At 47.0% G+C, this 22,640-nt stretch overlaps 1 protein-coding gene across 10 annotated transcripts in view; it reads right to left on the bottom strand.

The window, feature by feature from the left end:
- Positions 1-21,778, bottom strand: part of cstf1 (cleavage stimulation factor, 3' pre-RNA, subunit 1) — a 39,369-nt gene extending 17,591 nt beyond the window's left edge. Inside the window, exons 1-4 of one of the 10 annotated variants that reach the window (XM_038803009.1) lie at positions 21,406-21,778; positions 16,056-16,255; positions 2,824-3,101; positions 606-803 (exon numbers count right to left, since the gene is read on the bottom strand). In XM_038803009.1, the coding sequence (XP_038658937.1) occupies positions 606-803; positions 2,824-3,101; positions 16,056-16,224 (645 nt within the window). In that variant the 5' untranslated portion in view covers positions 16,225-16,255; positions 21,406-21,778. Of the gene's footprint in view, positions 1-605; positions 804-2,823; positions 3,102-16,055; positions 16,256-21,259 lie in introns of all 10 variants that reach the window. The other 9 variants (XM_038803008.1, XM_038803010.1, XM_038803007.1 and 6 more) reach the window with 9 other exon arrangements.
- Positions 21,779-22,640: the final 862 nt, after the last annotated feature.

Genomic DNA, 22,640 nt, shown 5'->3' with positions numbered 1-22,640 from the left:
CCCACTTTTTTGGGATGTCAACCACCACTGTCAAAATTCAATCTCCACCACCCAAGCACAGCAGCAGCAGTGAGTACCATCTACAAGATGCACTGAAACAATTGACCAAGCTGCTTCAAAAGCACCTTCCAAACCCACAATTTCTGCCACCAAGAAGGTAAGGTAAGATGACTGGGGATGCCGCTACCTGCAGATTTCCCTACAAATCACTCACCATCCTAACTTGGAACTATATCGCCTTTCTTTCACTGTCACTGGGTCAAAATCTTGGAACTTCCTTCCTAATTGCAATGTGGGTGTACCCACACCACATGGACTGCAGAGGTTCAAGAAGGCAGCTCACCACCATCTTCTTGAGGGCAACAGGAATGGGCAATAATGCTGGCCTAACCAGCGACACCCACATCCCATTAATGCATTTTTAAAAATTACGGATGGATAATAAATGCAGCCACACCCATATCCTATGATCAATTTTTAAAAAGTATTGTAATCAAGTGACAATCTAGAATACATGCTTAGATTCACAGTTGTGTTGAACTCTCAATCTTCTAAATACAAGCCAATAATGTTATCAAATGAGCCCATAAATTCCGATCGCTAACCTGAAGGTACTTGAAAGCCCTTTTTGCTGAGGGTTTAGAATAGTCAAAGAGTTTCAATGTGTAGTCCTTTGACCCCGATGCTAGAATCTGTTCTGTGGGGTGGAAAGCAAGACATGTAACCTCGTCTACATGATCGTAGAGCGTGCGAATTACGGGATGGTTTTCCATGTTCTGCTGTGCTGTCTCATTCATCATCACCTGTGTAAGACAAGAATCAAAATACTGTCTCACATACAATTTGAATTTTTAAATGATATTTAGGAACACATGCTAGCACTGTGACTTTACTTGCTGTAGGCCACGTCCATTTAGTATGGGCGCAGTTATTCGCTATAGAAGCTGAGATCCAGAACCAGTGTATCAAACTAGAAAGGTGCCCCTTATTACTGAAGATTGAATCTGTAATTTTTAACAACTCATCCAGCCTCACGCAAATTGGTACAAGTACTATACTGAGCCAAAAAAATTGAAAAGTATTATTTGCATCATCCAGGGACAAGAACTAAGTGGGAGAACCTCGAACAATGAATAAATCAGACTTTGAATTTACAAGACAAACCTCTTCTGTGCACACTTCCTTTGGTTAGAGTGCCCCCCCTGCTGCTGTCAAAGTGCAATGCACAGTTTCACAAAATAATCTAACTTCCAGAGGTAAAATAACTGCTTTTAATGATCTTTTAGTTTGAAAAATGCAATCAGTTCCTCAATACAACATCTGCATAAATTGCTTAACGTTTCTAGTTTAAACAAATTAGATTCTTCCAGACCAAAGTCAGAATGTATATTAAACTACAATTAGGAATAACATGGACATAAAAAATTCCATTGCAAGGAAAATCAATCCTAATCTGAAAATTCAATATTCAACCATCACACATTCAATTCAACTAAAATCTGAAAACAGCTGTCACATGGACTGTCTATATCATCCCTGGCAGTGAAGCATTTCTACCTGGTGGGAAGAATTTATCCTCCTCATCTTCCTTTCCTTTTCCACTAAACGTGCTGCCTCATGCTAGTATATGGTTCCAATTAATAATCGTCCTTTTGGCTATTCAATCAGATGATTTTGATCTGGTTTTCATTTGAACTTAACTTCCCAACCATGCTCAGTATTACAAATTAGCAGGAATGGATGTTGGCTGACTTTTCCTCTCTTTACACAGGGCAACAAGATGAACTGTGGTTTTCCCTTCTGCTGCCCTGGACGAAGATTAACTAAGCCAGCACCAACCCCCTTGAACTTGGACACATACCTTGGGGACCATGGGCTAAATTATTCAGCTATTAACCTTTACCAACCGAGTTATTGCGGTGCCTAATCGGGATAGTTAAGAACAATTAGAAATTGGAAACCATTATTCTTTATGCCGAGACAAAACTGAAATAGAGATCCTAGAGAAAACTGCTCTAGGATCCTACTGCAATAGTTTAAATAGCATATAATAATCATACAATAGAAAATACGTGGTTCTAAATTCAGATAATAAAAGGTCCCGTCACCCAATGGCGTATAAATATATTGGCTAGTACAGCAATTAATATTAGAGAAGGTCCCCCACCTGAACCAAACTTCTCATCAAGTTTGTTGGAATCAACCAGAGCAGAAGATGAGGCCTTATTGGTAGGAGAAAAAATGTTCCCACTCTTAATGTCTACTCAATGAGCACTTGTGGAAAGGCCATTTTTAAAAATTACACGTTTTCTTTTGTATGGGTGATGCTGGAAAGGCAGCATTTATTTTCCCATGGGCATTAATATAAGCCAGACCAGGTTGGGTGGTAGGTTTCCTTTCTTGGGAGGACATTTGTGACCCAGTTGAGATTTTAACTAATCCAACAGCTTTCATGCTTAATTTTTTTCTGCAGCCAGCTCATAAATTACCAAATTGAATTTCACAACTTGCCCGTGGCATTTGAATTCTCAATCTTTAAATGACTATTCCTGCATCATACAGGCTACACCACTGCACCTCCTCATATGTATGGATATGTGGAAAGTACAGGATCAGGCGCCGCTGCAATACCCTGATAAGCTAAAGAAACAACTAGCAGGCAAGGCTTATGCATGAAGAATGACTACTTGAGTGAGCTTTTAATGTCTCGGAATGCTATGGAGCTACACCCTAGTAAGAGACAACATCTTCAGGAGAAAAAGTTCATACTTCATAAGTGGATTTTAACATTTGCAAAATAATGTATTCACTTCATTCCTGTACCTCAATGGGCATAGCACTCTTTGCTAGCATCCTCTCAGTATCCAGAATCTTGATGGATGCATCAGCAGAGCCTGTAGCAATCAATTGTCCATCTCGGCTATAGGTGGCAATGCGACATGGCCCTTTGTGCGATGTCACGTAGCATGTCTCATACTCAGCGGCCTCTGGGGACATAGTCTGTACATCAGCATCAAATTCCATGTCAATGCCTGTACCAGGAGCCACAGTGTCTGACCGCCCAATAGCATACTGGACAGTGTTGTCGTCATTTTCCATTCCTGTGAGTAACAGTCATATCAAATACAAGAATCAATGCAAGATTTTTAACCAAGCCAGTCTTATTCTGGACTAATGCAAAATAAAATCTATAGCCCGAGATCAGAATGTCAGTAAATATTTCAGTCCACAACTTCAAACTTTCTGAACTCTCATAAAAAGATTAATTATTTCACCCTCTCCTCCCCCATCTCCAGCATTTCTGAAGAGACTGGCTACATATCAGTCATTTGCACTGGTGTAAGTATAATTTGGAGTTTCAAAACTACTGGGGATCCAAATAGTCCATGACTGGACACAGATCCACAAGTAGAACCTGACAAGTCTGGTGGAGGAAGTAAAAAAGAACCTACTGAGATGGGATGCACTCCCGCTTTCCCTGGCGGGGAGGGTGCAGACGATCAATATGAATATGCTGCCCAGGTTCCTCTTCCTGTTCAGATCCATGCCAATATACATCCTCAAGGCCTTTTCCCAAGCAATAGACAAAATGATTATGGCTTTTGTGTGGGGAGGAAAAAAATCCAAGAATCCCCAAAACAGTACTACAAAAGGAGGAGTATGGAAGACCTGGCCCTCCCAAACTTTCAATTTTACCACTGGGCATCTCGCCCGGGAGAGTGAGGGGATGGGTGAAGGAACCAAATACGGAATGGGTGAGGATGGAGGAGTTGTCCTGACAGGAAGGGACTTTTACACCGGGGACAGACTAGCGATCTTCGAGAAACTGACGGCGAGACTGGAACTACTGAACAGACAGGATCTCCGACATCTGCAAGTCTTTTCCGCAAGGAGATGGCAATGTACCCAAAGGTCCTGAGAGACACAATGTTGGAGGAGTTATTGGACGCGGACAGTCTGGGAAAGGGGAACTGCAGGGACATATACAGGACACGGTCCCCACTGGACAAAACAAGGCCAAAATGGGAGGAGGAGCGAGGCATGGATTACAGTGGGGACTCTGGAGTGAAGCACCGAACAGGGCCAACTCCATCTCGTCCTGAGCAAGGCTCAGCCTCATGCAGCTAAAAGTGGTGCACAGAGCACACCCGACAAGAACCCGAATGAGCAGGTTCTTCCCGGAGGTTGAGGATAAATGTGAACGGTGCCAGGGAGGCCTGGCCAACCACACCCACATATTCTGGGCCTGCCCTCGACTTGTCAGGTTTGGGCAGCCTTCTTCGAGACAATGCCCAAGGTTGTGGGGGTGAGGGTGGAGCCGTGCCCAAGAGTGGCAGTCCTCAGTGTATCAGACCAGCCAGAACTACAGATGAGGGAGAGGACTGATGCCCTTGCTCCCCTAATTACCCACTGGAAAGTCCTGCACGGCTGGCGATCATCAACGCCACCCACAGACTGGCTGGCAGACCTATCGGAATTTCTCCACCTGGAGAAGGTTAAGTACACCATTAGAGGGTCTTATGCTCCTGTTCCAAGACCAATTCGAAGCCAACAATTGATAGAGTGGGTGAGGGGTGGGTGTCGTGCATGGGAGCCACCGGGACCACAGAGAGCGTGTGCGTGTGTGTGTGTGTGTGTGGGGGGGGGGGGGGGGGGGGGGGGGAATAATGAGAGGGACGCCAGAGAGCAGCCAACACAGGGACCAGAGGGCCCAACACAAGGCGATATGAAAGAGATCCGTTAAAAGCAGACTGACAACAGGGTGGCAAGGAGAAATTAAGGGAGGGTAGGCCAAGTGACAGGGAGAGGGAAGAGAGAAGGAGGGCACTGCCGACAGATAAACTCCGAACAACCACCCACAAAGGGCCCAGGATAAGATCCTGAAACAGCAAAAGAGGGGTGGGGGAGGAGCGAGAGAAGACACCAAAAAGTAATAACATGTACACTGTAACCGTCTCATTTATCTTTAACAAATGTAGTGTAAAAATGAAAAATATTAATTAAAATATATTTTTAAAAAGAAATATCAGAACAGGTGACAAAAACTTAGTCAAAGAGGTAAATGTTAAGAAGCATCCTTTAGGTAGAGAGGTAGAGGCTTATAGAGGAAATTCTAGAGCTTAAGAGCCCAGGCAGGTGAAGGTATTCCAGTGGTGAAGCAATTAAAATGAGGAATGAGCAAGAGGCTAAAATTGGAGGAGCTCAAACACTTCGGAGGGTTGGAGAACGGAAAGAAGTTATAAGGGTAGCAGGGAAATAACCAGAGGGATTTACAAACAAGCAAAAAGGACTGCTGGTCATTATGGATAGCTCAATAAGTAGCTGAACCATACAAACCAGTATTTAATTTTATTCACAGGCTTTGCTATAGTAGGGTGCAGGATGGTAAATGCTAGTTCACCTCAGTATCCCAGAGTTCAGAAATTGGGTGTTGGAGGAGCATGCCAAGGAAATTCGCCCCAGCAACTCTCGTTGGAAATGCAAATGACACCTGGGACAGACTGGGCCGTCATGCCATGGAGTTCAATGGGCTATCAACATTAACCATCCAGTTTCATACAGCAACTTTTATTTATGAAGTGCTTTTACTGCCTCATGGTGGAGTTTGAACTTCCTTGGCTATAAAGCATTTTGAGTGGTCATGAAAAGTACAATATATGCAAGTCAATCTTTTTCAAATCTGAGCAAAAGTGGAAGGATGCATTAACAGAGGCTGGTTTAGCATAGGGCTAAATCGCTGGCTTTGAAAACAGACCAAGGCAGGCCAGCAACACGGTTCAATTCCCGTACCAGCCTCCCCAAACAAGCACCGGAATGTGGCGACTAGGGGCTTTTCACAGTAACTTCATTTGAAGCCTACTTGTGACAATAAGCGATTTTCATTTCATTTTCAACAGGTGTTCAAAGATAATTATTACAATCCTGGACCAGACCCAACCTTTGCTAGGATACTGGACAGAAACCCCAATATTTTTTGATTTGTAAAGCTGTGAGGAAAAGATACTTCGCTCCAGGAGTGACTCCATGCACAAAAAGGGATATGGTAGACTTCCAGTGGCAGCCATGGAGGAGTAGGTCGCACATTTGATAGCTCCCGTCTGTGATGGACTTTTGCCTCCTGGATTTTATTGGATGAATCGGTGGAGAGTGAGACGGTGAGGAGGAAGCCCCCCTCCAGTGCATGGAGAATTGGACCAGAAGTGGCCGTGTGAGAAGACAAAGTTTTACAAGAAAGACACGAGCAGAGCTGGTAACACGGGAAGACATGGCGGAGAAGCAGGGCCGCGGGGAGATGGCAGTGGTCGACGGAGCAGCTGGTGAAGTTTTTTGAAGAATGCTTCGCCAAGCTTAAGGAGGACACGCTGGACCCAATGAAGGCTTCGATTCATCAGGTGGTGCAGAATCAAGAAATCCAGAGACGTGCAATCCAGGAGGTGAAGGAAAAGGTGTCCGAACACGAGGAATACATAGCCGTGTTGGAGACCACGGTGGAGATGATGAATGACCGCCAGAAAAGAATGCAGGAGAAGCTGGAGGACTTGGAGAACAGGCCCAGGAGACAGAACCTGAGAATCGTTGGCCTCCCGGAGGGCAGTGAGGGCCTATGTGACGAACATGTTGGAGAAGATCATGGGGGCGGAGTTGTTCCAGAGGCGAGCTGAAGTTAATCGGGCAATATCGGCCGTCTTTAAGAAGGGGATGAAGTTTAGGATGCTGTACCCAGCGCGTCTATGGGTCACATACGAGGACCGGGAATTCTACTTTGAAACACCGGACGATGCATTGACTTTCATCAGGGAAAAAAGACTGGATGTGAACTAAAATCACTGGAGCTTTGGGGAGAGTATTGCAATGGCGATTTGTTGATAATCGCTTTTGTGCTGGTTTGAATAAGTAGTGTTGTAAGAACATAAGAACTAGGAGCAGGAGTAAGCCATCTGGCCCCTCGAGCCTGCTCCGCCATTCAATGAGATCATGGCTGATCTTTTGTGGACTCAGCTCCACTTTCCAGCCCGAACACCATAACCCTTAATCCCTTTATTCTTCAAAAAAACTATCTACCATTATCTTAAAAATATTTAATGAAGGAGCCTCAACTGCTTCACCGGGCAAGGAATTCCATAGATTCACTAACCTTTGGGCAAAGAAGTTCCTCCTAAACTCAGTCCTAAATCTACTCCCCCTTATTTTGAGGCTATGCCCCCTAGTTCTGTTTCCACCCGCCAGTAGAAACAACCTGCCCGCATCCATCCTATCTATTCCCTTCATAATTTTATATGTTTCTATAAGATCCCCCTGGCATCCTTCTAAATTCCAGCAAGTACAGTCCCAGTCTACTCAACCTCTCCTCGTAATCCAACACCTTCAGCTCTGGGATTAACCTAGTGAATCACCTCTGCACACCCTCCAGCGCCAGTGCGTCCTTTCTCAGGTAAGGAGACCAAAACTGAACACAATACTCCAGGTGTGGCCTCACTAACACCGTATACAATTGCAGCATAACCTCCCTAGACTTAAACTCCATCCCTCTAGCAACGAAGGACAAAACTCCATTTACCTTCTTAATCACCTGTTGCACCTGTAAACCAACTATTTGCGACTCATGCACTAGCACACCCAAGTCTCTCTGCACAGCAGCATGCTTTAATATTTTAGCTTTTAAATAATAATCCCTTTTGCTGTTATTCCTACCAAAATGGATAACCTCACATTTGTCAACATTGTATTTCATCTGCCAGACCCTAGCCCATTCACTCAACCTATCCAAATCCCTCTGCAAGTATCCTCTGCACTTTTTGCTTTACCACTCATCTTAGTGTCGTCTGCAAACTTGGACACATTGCACTTGGTCCCCAACTCCAAATCATCTATGTAAATTGTGAACAATTGTGGGTCCAACACTGATCCCCAAGGGGCACCACAAGCTACTGATTGCCAACCAGAGAAGCACCCATTAATCCCCACTCTTTGCTTTCTATTAATTAACCAATCCTCTATACATGCTACTACTTTACCCTTAATGCCATGCATCTTTATCTTATGCAGCAACCTTTTGTGTGTGAGTTATGTGCAATATGGGGCTGTTTCGGGGTCTAAAGTTAACTTTGTTGTACTGGGAGCTGGATGAAGCGGGGGCGGTTTCTGTTTTTTTTTCCACTGTGTTTTCTACTGTTTGTTTTCTGGAGAATGTGATGTTTTGAATATGTATGTCCAAGTTTGGGCAGTAGAGGGCGAGCAGGTGATGAGCTCGAACTATTTGGGGGGGGGGTTGGGTTTCTGGTGGGTTTTGGGGGGGGGGGGGGGGGGTCCATTTCCTCAACCAGGCTGAATACATGGAACGTTAGAGGGCTGAATGGGCTGGTCAAGAGGGTTCACGTGTTCACGCATCCGAGGGGGCTGAAGGCGGGCGTGGCAATGTTACAAGTGACGCACCTAAAGGTTACAGACCAGACTAGATTGTGGAAGGGGTGGGTTGGCCAAGTATTCCACTCAGGGCTGGACTCAAAGACCGGGGGGGTAGCGATTTTGATCAATAAACGGGTGGCATTTGAGGCAGGGAGAATCGTGTCAGACACGGGGGCAGGTACATAATGGTGAGTGGGAAGCTGGAGGGGGTCGGGTGGTACACGTGAACGTATATGCTCCGAACTGAGACAATGTGGAATTTATGAGGTGGGTGTTAGGTAAGATCCCAGACTTAGAGTCACATAACTTGATCGTGGTGGGAGATTTTAACACAATCATTGGTCCAATTCCATAGATCAGTCAAAATCCAGGACAGGGAGGGTGCCAGCCGCGGCAAAGGAATTAATGGGGTTTATGGAACAGGCGGGAAGAGTAGACCCATGGAGGTTTGGACAGCCAAGAGCGAGGGAGTTTTCTGTTTTCTCCCATGTCCACAAGGTCTACTCTTGTATCAACTTTTTTGTTCTGAGGAAATATACCTAGTACTCAGCAATCGCAGTGTCGGATCATGCCCCACATTGGGTGGATCTACGGGTTAATTTGGAGAGAGGACAACACCCGCTATGGAGGCTGGATGTGGGGTTGTTAGCAGATGAAGCGGTTTGTGGGCAGGTGAACAAGTCCATCCAGAACTACCTGGAAACAAATGATACGGGGAGGTCTTTGGAGCAATGATTTGGGAAGCTTTGAAGGCAGCGTTCAGAGGGGAATTAATCTCGATACGGGGGGCCACAGAGAAAAGGAGGAACAAGCTGAGAGGGATAGGCTAGTTGGGGAGTTACTCCAGGTGGACAGGAGATACTTGGAAGCCCCGGGCACGGGGTAACTGAAGGAGCGCGGAGGTTACAGGTGGAATTTGGGCTGTTGACTACAGGGAAGATGGTGGAACAGCTGAGGAAGGCAAGCAATGCGATCTATGAGTATGGGGAAAAGGCAAGCAGAATGTTAGCACACCAAGTCAGAAAAAGGGAAGCGGCCATGGAGATCGGGAGAGTAAAGAGTAGAGGTGGGATCACGGCCCTGGACACAGCAGGGGTGAATGAGGTGCTTAAGGACTTTTACAGTAAATTATACGAGTCAGAGCTCCCCGGCTGGGGTGGAGGGGATGAGGCAGTTCTTGGGTCAGTTGAGGTTCCCGAGGTTGGATGAAGATCTGGTGGAAGGGCTGGGAGCCCCAATTGAAATTGAAGAAATAGTGGAGGGGTTGGAGGGCATGCAATCTGGCAACGCCCCGGGGCCAGGATGGCTACCTGGTGGAATTTTGAGAGACGTTTTTGGAGATATTGAGTACACTGCTGGTGAGGGCATTTAATGAAGTAAAGGAGAAGTGAGTCCTCCCACCAACAATGTCGCAGGCCTCGATTTCATTGATCCCGAAACGGGAGAAGGATCCGGAGCAATGCGGGTCATACAGGCCAATTTCTCCACTGAATGTGGATGCCAAATTGCTGGCTAAGATATTGGCCACGAGGATAGAAGATTGTGTCCCGGGGGTGATAGGGGAAGACCAGACGGGGTTTGTGAAGGACAGGCAACTCACGGCCAATGTTCGAAGGCTCCTAAATGTTATTATGATGCCCTCAGAAGGAGGGGAGATGGAGGTGATGGTCGGATGAGGAGAAGACGTTTGTTCAGGTGGAGTGGGATTACCTGTGAGAGGTGCTGGGAAGGTTTGGGGACGTCTTCATTGACTGGGTGTGGTTGCTCTATCAGGCACCAGTAACTAGCGTGTACACGAACCGGATGAGGTTGGGTTATTTTAAACTACACAGAGGGATGAGACAAGGGTGTCCCCTCTCCCCGCTACTGTTTTCTCTATCATAGAGACACTGGCCATGGCGTTCAGAGCCTCTAGGTACAGGAAGTGGGGGGGGTAAGCACCGGGTTTCGCTTTACGCAGGTGACTTGCTCTCGTATATCTCAGACCCGTTGGAGGGGATGGGGTAAGTTATGCGGATCACTGGGGAATTTGGTAATTTTTCAGGGTATAGATTGAACATGGGGAAAAGCAAGATGTTCGTGATCCAGGCAAGAGGACAGGAGAAAAGACTGGGAGAGCTGCCGTTTAGAAGGGTAGGAAGGAGCTTTCGATATTTGGGAATCCAGGTGGCTCAGGAATGTGAGGCACTACAAGTTGAACCTATTCGACTGGTTTTCGGGTATACTTTGAACATGGGGAAGAGTGAGGTGTTCCCGATTAATGCTAGGGGGCAGGAGAGGAGGTTAAGGGAGTTGCTGTTTTGGGTGGTAGGGTCGGGTTTTCAGTATCCAGGATTCCAGGTAGCGTGGTGTTAGGTGCAGTCACATAAATTGAACTTGACGCAGCTGGTGGATGGGATTTCAAGAGGTGGGATGTGTTGCTGATGTCACTGGCTGAGCATGTGCCAACATTTAAAATGACGGTGCTGCCCAGGTTCTTGCTCAGGTTTCAGAACCTCCTTATATTTGTTCCCATGTCCGTTTTTAGGAAGGTGAATGGAATAATTTCAGGGTCTATGTGGGCGGGGGAAGACCCCGCAGTGAAGAGGATGTTTTTGGAGGGGGTGGGGTATGGGCTGGCATTGCCAAGTTTGATTAATTATTACTGGGTGGCAAATATCTCAATTGTGAGGAAATGGGCAGTGGAGGAGGGGTTGGCGTAGGTTGGGGGGGGGGGGGGGGTGGATGGAGGCAGCGTTGTGTAGAGAGTTGAGTTTCAGGGTGCTGTTGTTGGTGCCCTTCCATTCTCGCCGGTCCAGTACTCTGAGCTGAGTGGTGGTTTCGCTGTTGCAGGTGTGGAATCAGTGCAAGAAACATTTTGCGTTAGAGGGCATAACGTTGTGCGCACTGATATATGTGATAATCATAGGTTTGCGTGGGAGGGCTGGATGCGAGATTCCGTGTTGGGGGAGGGGGGTGGCAGGTGGGGATAGAGCACTTTAGGGACTTGTTTAGGGGGCAAATTGTAGGGCTGGAGCAAGAGGAAACATATGAGTTGCCAAAAGGGAATGGTTTCAGGTACCTACAGGTGCGAGATTTTGTGAGGAAAATCGCTGCCCTTCACGGGCAGCTGCCTCTGGTATTGCAGGACAAGCTGTTGTTGGAGGACGATATTGGGGAGTGGAGGGTGTCGGATATCTTCAGTGAATTGATGGAGAGGTGATCCGGTGGAGGAGATTAAGTGTAATGGGAGGAGGAGTTGGGTGTGGGCCGGGACATGGAAGGAGGTCCTGCAGAGGGTGAACGCATCCTCGTTGTGAGAGGTTAGGGTGGTGCATAGGACCCACATGACAGTTACAAGAATAAGCTGGTTCTTTGCAGGGGTGGCGGAGGAATGGTGTGTGCAGGGGGCCCCTGAATCACATCCACATGTTCTGGCCGTGTCCAAAGCCGAGGGAATTCTGGCAGGGGTCCTCGGATGTCATGTCTGAGATTCTGGGTGTGGGGGTGGCTCCGAGTCCAGAGGTGGTGATATTTGGTGTGTTGGAAGATCCGGGAGATGTCAGCCTCCCCGAACAGTCGCCAGAATGTGGCGAGTAGGGGCTTTTCAAAGAACTTCACTGAAGCCTACTTGTGACAATAAGCTATTATTATTATTATGGCTTTTGCCTCCCCGATGGCCCGGAGACGGAACGTGTACTGGCGGGACTTGGGGCCATTGAAGGCTGGGGTATAGGTGAATGACCTGGCAGAATTCCTGTGTTTGGAGAAGGTCAAGTTCACCTTGTGGGGGTCAGACGAGGGGTTCACCCAGAGGTGGAAAGGGGGATCATGCCAGGGGGTGCCCTGCTCATAGGAGATGGGTGCAGGGGGCTCAAAGACCCCCCCCCCCCCCCCCCCCAACAGATGACTTCCGGGGGGGGGGGGGGGTCAAGAGCAGAGTTCCTCAGTGCAGGAAATGCGACTGAGTGGGGACTTGGCGGGGTGTTCCCCGCTGAGGCCTGAAAAAAAAGTGCGGTTAGAAAGCAGGGTTGTACCTGCGCTACCCCTCTAATCCTGCCCAGAATGGATTTTTTTCCCCCATTAAGATCACGCCCAATGTCTCTAATTATCTACTTCCCAGAAATCTTAACAAAAATCCATTAAGCCTGTCCTGTTATGCATAAGCAAGGTTTGAAATAAGGATGATCTTATTTTTACAATGCGTTCTGTAGCCAGTGTCTGCTGTCTTATTAACCGAGGATTTCCAAAATTTTACTGCAGCAGATACATACAAATAATAAACTCGGCATTTAACCGTTACTTCACAAGATGCATAAAATATATATATATATTATATGAAATTTCTACAATCATCACACAAAGTCAAAGAGATAGGTCGAAGGACGTTTCTGAAAATTCAGTATCAAGAGGGGTACCTAGGAATGGGCAATAAGTACGAGCCTTACCAGAGATGCCCATATCCCAAAGATGATTAAAAAACAATTACTGGACTGGTCATACCAGTCGTGGGAGAGGGAAGGAAACGGGACCTGGAAGCACCACTAGCACTGGGAGAGATCATGGACAGTATCAGCTCCATGCAGACGGGGAAGGCGCCGGGACCGGACGGATTCCCGGCGGACTTCTACAAAAAATTTGCGACAGCGCTGGCCCCGCACCTGCGGGAGATGTTCACAGACTCGCTAGCTAGGGGCACACTGCCACCCACGTTAGCACAGGCCTCAATCTCGCTGATACCTAAGAAAGACAAAGACCCAACGGAATGTGGGTCATACAGACCCATATCTCTGCTGAACGCAGATGCCAAAATACTGGCCAAAATCCTAGCCAAAAGGCTAGAAGACTGTGTACCTGAGGTGGTCACAGAGGACCAGACGGGCTTCGTCAAAGGTAGACAGCTCACCTCGAACATCAGGCGCCTGATGAACGTGATAATGACCCCCTCCGGGGAGAGAACACAAGAGGTGATCGTCTCCCTGGACGCAGAAAAGGCCTTCGACAGAGTCGAATGGAAATACCTCATAGAGGTACTGGAACGGTTCGGGCTTGGAACAGGGTTCACCGCGTGGGTAAAACTCCTATACAACGCCCCCACGGCGAGTGTACGGACCAACAATACCAACTCCCAATACTTCCAGCTGCACAGGGGCACCAGACAAGGATGCCCACTGTCCCCACTGCTGTTCGCACTAGCAATCGAACCGCTAGCAATTGCGCTCAGGGCAGCAAAAAATTGGAGGGGGATCCGAAGGGGAGGCAGAGAGCACAGAGTCTCACTCTATGCAGACGATCTGCTCCTCTACATCTCGGACCCACAAAGCAGCATGGACGGAATCATCGCGCTCCTGAAAGAGTTTGGAGCCTTCTCGGGCTACAAACTCAACATGAGCAAAAGCGAGATCTTCCCAGTACACCAGCAAGGGGGGGGGGCAGCACTAAAGGGGCTGCCGTTCAAACAAGCCCGACATAAATTACGCTACCTGGGGATCCAAATAGCCCATGACTGGAAAGGGATCCACAAATGGAACCTCACCAGCCTGGCGGAGGAAGTAAAAAAGGACCTGCAAAGATGGAACACACTCCCACTCTCCCTCGCAGGAAGAGTCCAGACGATCAAAATGAACGTATTGCCCAGGTTCCTCTTCCTGTTTAGATCCATTCCGATCTACATCCCCAAGGCCTTCTTCATAGCGCTGGACAAACTTATCATGGCGTTCGTATGGGGGGGGTAAAAATGCTAGGATCCCAAAGAAGGTCCTACAGAAAACAAAATCCGGGGGGGGGGGGGGGGGCTAGCCCTCCCGAATCTACAATTCTACCACTGGGCGGCAACAGCCGAGCGAGTAAGGGGATGGATCCAGGAGCCAGAAGCCGAGTGGGTGCGTGCGGAGGAGGCCTCCTGCATGGGGACCTCCCTCCGGGCCCTCGCCACGGCAGCACTCCCATCCCCACCCAAAAAACACTCCCAGCAGCCCAGTGGTGACAGCCACCCTCCAATCCTGGAACCAACTGCGGCAGCAATTTGGCCTGAACAAAATGTCGGACAAGGCTCCCATCTGCAACAACCATAGGTTCAAACCAGCACTGACTGACGCCACCTTCAAAAGGTGGAGACAGGACGGGGGGACACTGACAGTCAAGGACCTATACATGGACGACAGGATCGCAACACTGGACGAACTGACAGAGAAATTTCAGCTAGCTGGGGGGAACGAGCTACGGTACCTGCAGCTCAAAAACTTCCTATGAAAGGAGACAAGGACGTACCCACAACCGCCACGACAGACACTACTGGAAGACCTACTGGACGCAAGTATCCTAGAGAAAGGGAACTGTAGTGACATGTATGGCCGACTGGTAGATAGGGACGACACCGTACTGGACGCAACAAGAAGGAAATGGGAGGACGATCTGGGGATGGAGATAGGGTGGGGACTCTGGAGCGAAGCACTGCATAGGGTCAACTCCACCTCCACGTGCGCAAGGCTCAGCCTGACGCAACTAAAAGTGGTACATAGAGCCCACTTAACGAGAAACCGTATGAGTAGGTTCTTCCCGGACGTGGAGGACAGATGTGAGCGGTGCCAAAGAGGCCCGGCCAACCACGCCCACATGTTCTGGTCTTGCCCCAGACTTGTGGAGTACTGGACAGCCTTCTTCGAGGCTATGTCCAAAGTGGTGGGGGTGAGGGTGGAGCCATGCCCGATAGTGGCGGTCTTCGGGGTTTCAGACCAGCCAGATCTATTCCTGGGGAGAAGGGCGGACGCCCTTGCCTTTGCCTCCCTGATCGCCCGCCGTAGAATCCTGTTTGGCTGGCGGTCAACAGCACCGCCCAGAGCTGCAGACTGGCTGTCCGACCTCTCGGATTCTCTCCAAATGGAGAAAATCAAATTCGCCATCCGAGGGTCGGACGACGGCTTCCACAGAACATGGGAGCCATTCATGCAATTGTTCCGGGACCTGTTTGTGGCCAACGTACAAGAGGAAGAATAGTCGGGGGAAGGTAGCCGGCGGGGAGGGGGGGGGGGGGGGGCTACGGGCTCGTTACGGGGGTTTGATGGCTAGCTAAGGCCCAAAACCAAACTAAATAAATGCCAATAAACATGTTGGGGAATGTAAAATATGTATGCCGGCAAAGAGGGGGAGGCCACAGTTATTAACTCGAAGATGCTCACCTGTAAATATATATGTTAATTTTTGCGTGTTTTTTTTTCTCTCTCTAACAATTTGTAATTTGTTCAATATAAAACATGAAAACTGAATAAAAAACATTTATAAAAAAACAATTACACTGCAAACTTGAATATATAGCGAGGATTTGCTTACTTCAAAATATATCTAATAAAACAAGCTCTGAAACGCAACAAGCATATCATATAACTAAACAAGCCCATGATCATTGCCATGCAACTGAAGATAAATGAAGCTGTCATCATTCAAATATAAAACTGACCACTTGAAAGTACATGCGCTGATATTAAGCAAAGATAGGATCAGGCTGAACCAAAGTGCCCTCTGTTACTAATGACATTCAGTTTAAATGTGAAGGCTAGTTATCTGAGCAAGTCACCTAGCTGCAATGTGACTAGAGTCCAGTGAGCAGCCAACAAGATGGCAAAAATATTTTAAATTCAGTTACAAGAAAGTTATTAATACAAGGTACTTACCAAGCTTGGCAAGATGCAATAGTTGCTCAGAGGGAGAGCAAACCGATGGTGGTTTGATCTCATTGATCAGGTTTGAAGCAATGTTCATGTATCCATCGTACAGCAGCTGGCCAATAATGAGTCGGTAAAGGTGCTGTCTGTCTTTCAGAGTAACTTTAGGTCGAAACATTTTTCAAGCGATTCCCTTCCTTGTAATTATCCTGCAGGATTACAATATACATGAATTGTTTCACAGCAGACAATATCAAACATGCTGTGTTCATCAAAACAAACGTACTTCCATTTCTTACTGTTTAATTATATTCTCCTTCTGATCTTAAACATTGGTCACTCTGTAGTCAAATTTGGGAATTCTAGCTAAGGTTCCTCATTTCCCCCCCACCCACTGCTACTGCAGACGAGTTCAGGTGACAGCAAACCTTCAAAAAGATCTAGAATCTGATGTTCTGAAAAATCCTTCAATTCACTGGCAATGGATTTTTGAATTATAATGCAAGCCTATATTATTCAATGAAATACAGTTCATAGAATCATAGAAACCCTACCGTGCAGGAGGTCGTTCGGCCCAATGGGTCTGCACCAGCCCCCGACCTAGGCCCACATCCCTGCACTCCCATAACTCCACCTAATCGTTGGACGCTAAGGGGCAATTTATCATAGCTATTACACCTAACCTGCACATCTTTGGACTGTGGGAGGAAACCGGAGCACCAGAGGAAATCCACAGACACAGGAAGAACGTGAAAACTCCAGAGTCACCCAAGGTCGGATTCGAACCCGGGTCCCTGGAACTGTCAGGCAGCAGTTCCAACTACTGTGGCCATCATGCAGAGATTTTTGAATACATGTACTTTCTTTGTGCTCAACTTCCAAAAAAATGCTTTCTTTTTTGATATTTTAAGTTGCAAATGAACAGGTAGTGGAAAATGATCAGAAATTTGAATGCAAGTCACAGATTCTGGTCTCATTATTATCTTTTCAGTGCCATTCCATTTTATTTAAAGAGATTCTTTTCCTACTTTTTTTAATGTTACATTTATTTATTCCTGTATCCATGGCATCTCGCAATAAATTTCAACTATTTTCCATTTCGGTTTCAAAATTCCAAAAAAGTGGCAGATGCAGGGCTGAACAAGCAGGCTGCTTTGGATTCAGTGATGGTTATTATTAGTGAGGATAGATGGCTAGATTCTCTCTTGTTGGAGACAGTCATTGCTCGCACTTGTGGCACAGATATTACTTGTCACTTATCAGCCCAAGTCTGAATGTTGTCCAAGTTTTGCTGCGTATGGATACTGACGTATTCAACATCTGAGGAGCCGTGAATGGCACTGAACATTGTTCATTGATGATTGCACATTCATACTTTTGTTCTTGAGATGGCAGGAAGATCATTGATGATGTATCTGAGGATGGTTGGGCCGAAGACATTGCCTGAGGAACTTCTGCAGTGATGTCTCAGGTTGCGATGACTGGCCTCCAACAACCTCAAGATTTATTGTCACGTGTACCAAGGTACTGTGGATTGCTCTGTATACAGTCCAGGCAAATCGTTCCACACATGAAAAACATAGGCTTGGATAAATGCACAATGTAAAATATAGGCACCGGGTGAAGCATACGGAGTGTAGTGCTACACAGTAGAGAAGATGCATGTAGAGATCAGTTCAGTTCATAAGACGGCCATTCATGGGTCTGGTAATAGCAGGGAAGAAGCTGTTTTTGAATCTGTTCACAAACTTTGTATCTTCTGCCCGATGGAAGAGAGAGAATAACCTGGGTGGGAGGGGTCTTTGATCATGCTGTCCACTTTCCCAAGGCAGCAGGAGGTGTAGACAGAGTCAATGAATGGGAGGCAGCTTCACGTGATGAACTGGGCTGTGTTCACGACTCTGTAGTTCCTTATGATCTTGACACAAGAGTCGACATGGACATGCCGAATTTCCTTTGTTTCCTGAGGAAGTATAGGCGCTGTTGTGCTTTCTTGGTCGTAGTGTCAATGTGGGTGGACCGGGGCAGATTGTTGGTGATGTGCAGACTTAGGAATTTTAAGCTGTCAACCATCTTCACTTCAGCACCACTGGTGCAGACAGGGATGTGTGCAACTCTTTGCTTCCTGAAGTCAATGACCAGCTCCTTAGTTTTGCTGTCATTGAGGACAGATTGTTGACGTTGCTCCATGCCACTAGGTTCTCTATCTCCCTCCTGTACTCTGACTCATCGTTGTTTGAGATCTGACCCACTATGCTTATCAGCAAACTTGTAAATGGAGTTGGAGCCGGATTTTGCCACACAGGTAGCAAGACAAGTTCTTTTAAAATTATTATACGTGTCTTGCTCTTCTGATGAGGGATACTCATCTTAGAGATTAGAACATTTTCCTCTATGTTATCAAATGACAAACAATTCCAGATCAGACGGAGCTGAAGAGTAAAGCTTGATGTTAGATTGGTGCAAGTGTCAATCTCAATATTGCCCATTACCCTTTTAAAAAATTAATTCTTGGAATGTTGGCTTCATTTATTGCTCATCCCTAGCTGCTCAAGAAGGTAGTGAAAGATCTTCTTGAACCACTGCATCGTCTGTAAAGTGCTTGTAGGTTGGGAGTTCCAGGATTGTGACTCAGGATTGGCACTATATGCAAACATTAAGTGCCCAATATTTGTTGTTGCCAGGGTCCAAACTTTAAAAGCATCCAGCAGGAATTATGGATTTCCTCATTTGTAATGAGACGAATTATCAATCTTTGGCTTTTATCAGTCTTTGACGGCAACATTCTCACCTAAAGTAAGTTACAGTAACACAGGAACACCACAGGGTTCTGCCAGTCCTTCTCGGATTCATTAACAAATATGCAAATGCATATAGATCCAGGATAAAGATTTCTCCAACGTGCCCAATAACATGCCGCAGCTCCAAACTCAGCATTTGTCCCCATTTCCTACACTAACTATTTGTGAAATAAACAGCCAATTTGTGTCAGGCCATGGCAGTTTTATGCTGCAGGCCACAATCACTAGGAACATGATAGAAGCAGCCAAAAAACATTGTAAGCGTGGATCATACAGCAAAAGATACATTTGGTCAGTGCATCGCCCAGTCCTGACGTTTCCACTGTTCTGACCTTGGAAATTTTCTCTGCTCCATTTCTGAAAAAAAATTCCTTGCTGGGATACAGGTCCACAAGACAGTCTCAAATTGCCACTAGCCCTCTGCGATCCAAGATGATGTGCAGACAATTCATCTGCAAAAATTTGTGCAACCAAATCTGTTTTTTAATTTAGCCCCCATATATGCATACTTTCTGCAGAATGTCAATGGATGGTGATCAGAGCCTCTCTCTTAGAGGCACAAAAGCTAACTGCATCATACTCATCACTGACCTTTCAGAGATTAACCAACTTAAAATCAGAACGACACGGTGGCGCAGTGGTTAGCACTGCTACCTACAGTGCTCAGGATCCGGATTCAAACCTGTCTCTGGGTCACGATGTGCGTGGAGTTTGCACATTCACCCTGTGCCTGCATGGGTTTTACCGCCACAGCCGAAAGATGTGCAAGCTAGGTGGATTGGCCACACTAAATTACCCCTTAATTGGACAAATTTATTTTAAAAAACTAACTCAAAATCAGATTTTGATGATTCTTCATCCGCTTGATTGAATTACTCGTGTCAAAATTCCTTGAATCACCAGACAGGAATCCATTTTGAATATTTTAAAATGCAAAATCTAGAGCTCTGGTATGTGATGAAGATAGAGAGCAGTAGCATGGGCAAAATCTACTGTTGCCCTTCAAACACAGTTCCTCAGAAGGCAGTTAGGTGGCACAGTGGTTAACACTGTTGCCTCACAGCACTGAGGATCCAGGTTCAATCCCGGCCCCGGGTCACAGTCCATGTGGAGTTTGCACATTCTCTCCATGTTTGCATGGATCTCATTCCCACAACCCAAAGATGTGCAGGTCAGGTGGATTGGCCACGCTAAATTACCCCTTCTATGGGAAAAAAATAATTGGGTACTCTAAATTTATAAAAAAACAAATTCCTCAGTTCCTCGACAGAGTATTGTTACATGCTTAGAATAGGAAAAAAAACTTGTAATTAGATGCGTAGTTTGGCTATCCATTTGATGTGCTGAGTAGAGAAATAAGGGTAAAGTTGTCATAGTCCAAGATGACCATAGCAGCCAAAAACCATTCTAATCTTGGAATATACAGCAAAAGATACATTTTGATCATAGTCCCAGATGATCATAGGCTGCATTCCTCTTTTAGGGGAGAGTTGACTGGTAGTGATTTAACCTGAAGATCACCAGACCTCAGGCGAGAGGAATTGGGGGGGGGGGGGGGGGGGGCTTCATGAATTGGGGAATTGAATCCATCCTGCTGGTCTCTCTCTTCATCACAAACTAGAGGTCTAGCCAACTGAGCACACTGGTTAACAATGCTCTCACGGTGCCGGGGAACCAGGTACGATCCCGGCCCCAGGTCACTGTCCATGTGGAGTTTGCACATTCTCCCTGTTTGTGCAGCTCTTGCCCCCAAAAATGTGCAGCATAGGTAGATTGGCCTTCAAATTGGAATTTATATTAAAAAATGATAGGCAGGAAAATGTGGGGCAGCACCAAGGACTGTTAAGTCGGAGTGAACTGGAGTCTTCCTACCACTGTTCTCATGGCAGCCATTGGCTGCACATCTACAATCTTTGTGTGGCAACTAGAGACACAGCAGTATGCTGCAACAGAACAAAAATCCGTCACTTCCATGTGGTGTTCCAGTTTCCTCATGATTTTACATTAACCAGACAGAAGAATTAGTGTGCAACATGGACAGCAGTAACTAACTCAGGGCAAAACTGGAAAGAACCAACGACAGCTGGAAGAAGAAACTTTACACTCGTTACTCCTAAACTTTGCCTTTGGGGAATGGTTTTCTCCTCATTTCCCAAACTGCAATCTTCACTCCTTGCCAGGTTGCATGTTATTTTCCTGAGATAACCACATTTCATACCATACATCAACCACCAGTACAGAGTTAGGTGCAAACAAATCCCACCCATGTATAGGAGTATCCTTCCCCAACCTGGGAATATTTCAGGGCCAGCTCCCTGAGCCTGGGAATTCCCGGCCCAGATGCCGCTGGTCTGCAGCAGAAGCCTGCGCCAACACCTTTTGTCTGGACGTGGTTTCTCCAGCAAATTGTACCTGACAGAAACGCTAACACAATGCCCCGTCAGGAGGGGATAATATTAGGGTGACCCTGGCCATCTCGTTCTCAACCCCGCTGTCTCATTCTTCCGTGTGCCACGATCGATAGCATCCCACCGCCAATCCGACCTAAATTAGCTCACTGAACGGAAGGCTTGGCCAATTATTGGCGGCTCTCAACACGCCGAGCGGCTCCCGTTCTGGGTAATGGCGGCTCTCACTCACTCGCTGAGCCGCTCTGGGTAATGGCGGCTCTCACTCGCCGAGCCGCTCTCGGTAATGGCGGCTCTCACTCGCCGAGCCGCTCTGGGTAATGGCGGCTCTCACTCACCGAGCCGCTCTCAGTAATGGCGGCTCTCACTCGCCGAGCCGCTCTGGGTAATAGCGGCTCTCACTCACTGAGCCGCTTTGGGTAATGGAGGCTCTCACTCGCCGAGCCGCTCTCGGTAATGGCGGCTCTCACTCGCCGAGATAAACGGCAGCAAGAGGGCGAGCAAGCAGCTCAGTGACGTCAGTGCGTACTGACTGTTGCCTGTTAACAAAGGACTGTTCGACTCGTGTTGGATCTCTGCAAGAACCGCTCAGCTAGTTCCCCCCGCCCCCAAAGGCAGGATGATAGCACAAGTGGATAACACTGTGGCTTCACAGTGCCAGGGTTGTAGGTTCGATTCACCGCTGGGTCACTAGGTGGAGTGTGCACGTCTGTGTGGGTTTCCTCCCACAGTCCAAAGACGTGCAGGTTAGGTGGATTGGCCATGATAAATTGCCCTTAGTGTCCAAAAAGGTTAGGTTGGGTTACGGGGATAGGGTGAAAGTGAGGGCTTAAGTGGGTTGGTGCAGACTTGATGGGCTGAATGGCCTCCTTCTGCACTGTATGTTCTATGTAGGACAGTTGGTGGGATTTTGCAAACCCAAGCCAGATGGTGGGGGTGGGAGTGAATGTAATGCGACATGAATCCAAGGTCTTGTTTGAGGCCGTACTCATGTGTGCAGAACTTGGCTGTAAGTTTGGACCTGTAGACTGAATTACCTGCAGACTCGCATTCAAAGTATCGTCTTGCATCTTTGATTTTGTCTATATAAATGTTTTTGGAACCCACCTCGTCATTCACCTGAGGAAGGAGCTATGCTCCGAAAGCTAGTGATTCAAAACAAACCTGTTGGACTTTAACCTGGTGTTGTAAGACTTCTTACTGTGCTCACCCCAGTCCAACACCAACATCTCCACATCTTAAGAAAAGTAATGTTGCAGTTGTTTTTTGTCATTCACCTTAACTCAGTGTCCTGTGGTTCTCAACTCTATGCAGATGACCTGCTCCTCTACATTTCGGACCCACAGAGCAGCCTGGACGGGATCATTGCGCTCCTGAAAGAGTTT

This window comes from Scyliorhinus canicula, chromosome 7 (assembly GCF_902713615.1).
Source record: "Scyliorhinus canicula chromosome 7, sScyCan1.1, whole genome shotgun sequence".
Classification (NCBI taxonomy): Eukaryota; Metazoa; Chordata; class Chondrichthyes; order Carcharhiniformes; family Scyliorhinidae; genus Scyliorhinus; species Scyliorhinus canicula.
Note: the sequence above shows the minus strand (reverse complement) of the source record. Positions and strands in the feature narration are given on the sequence as shown.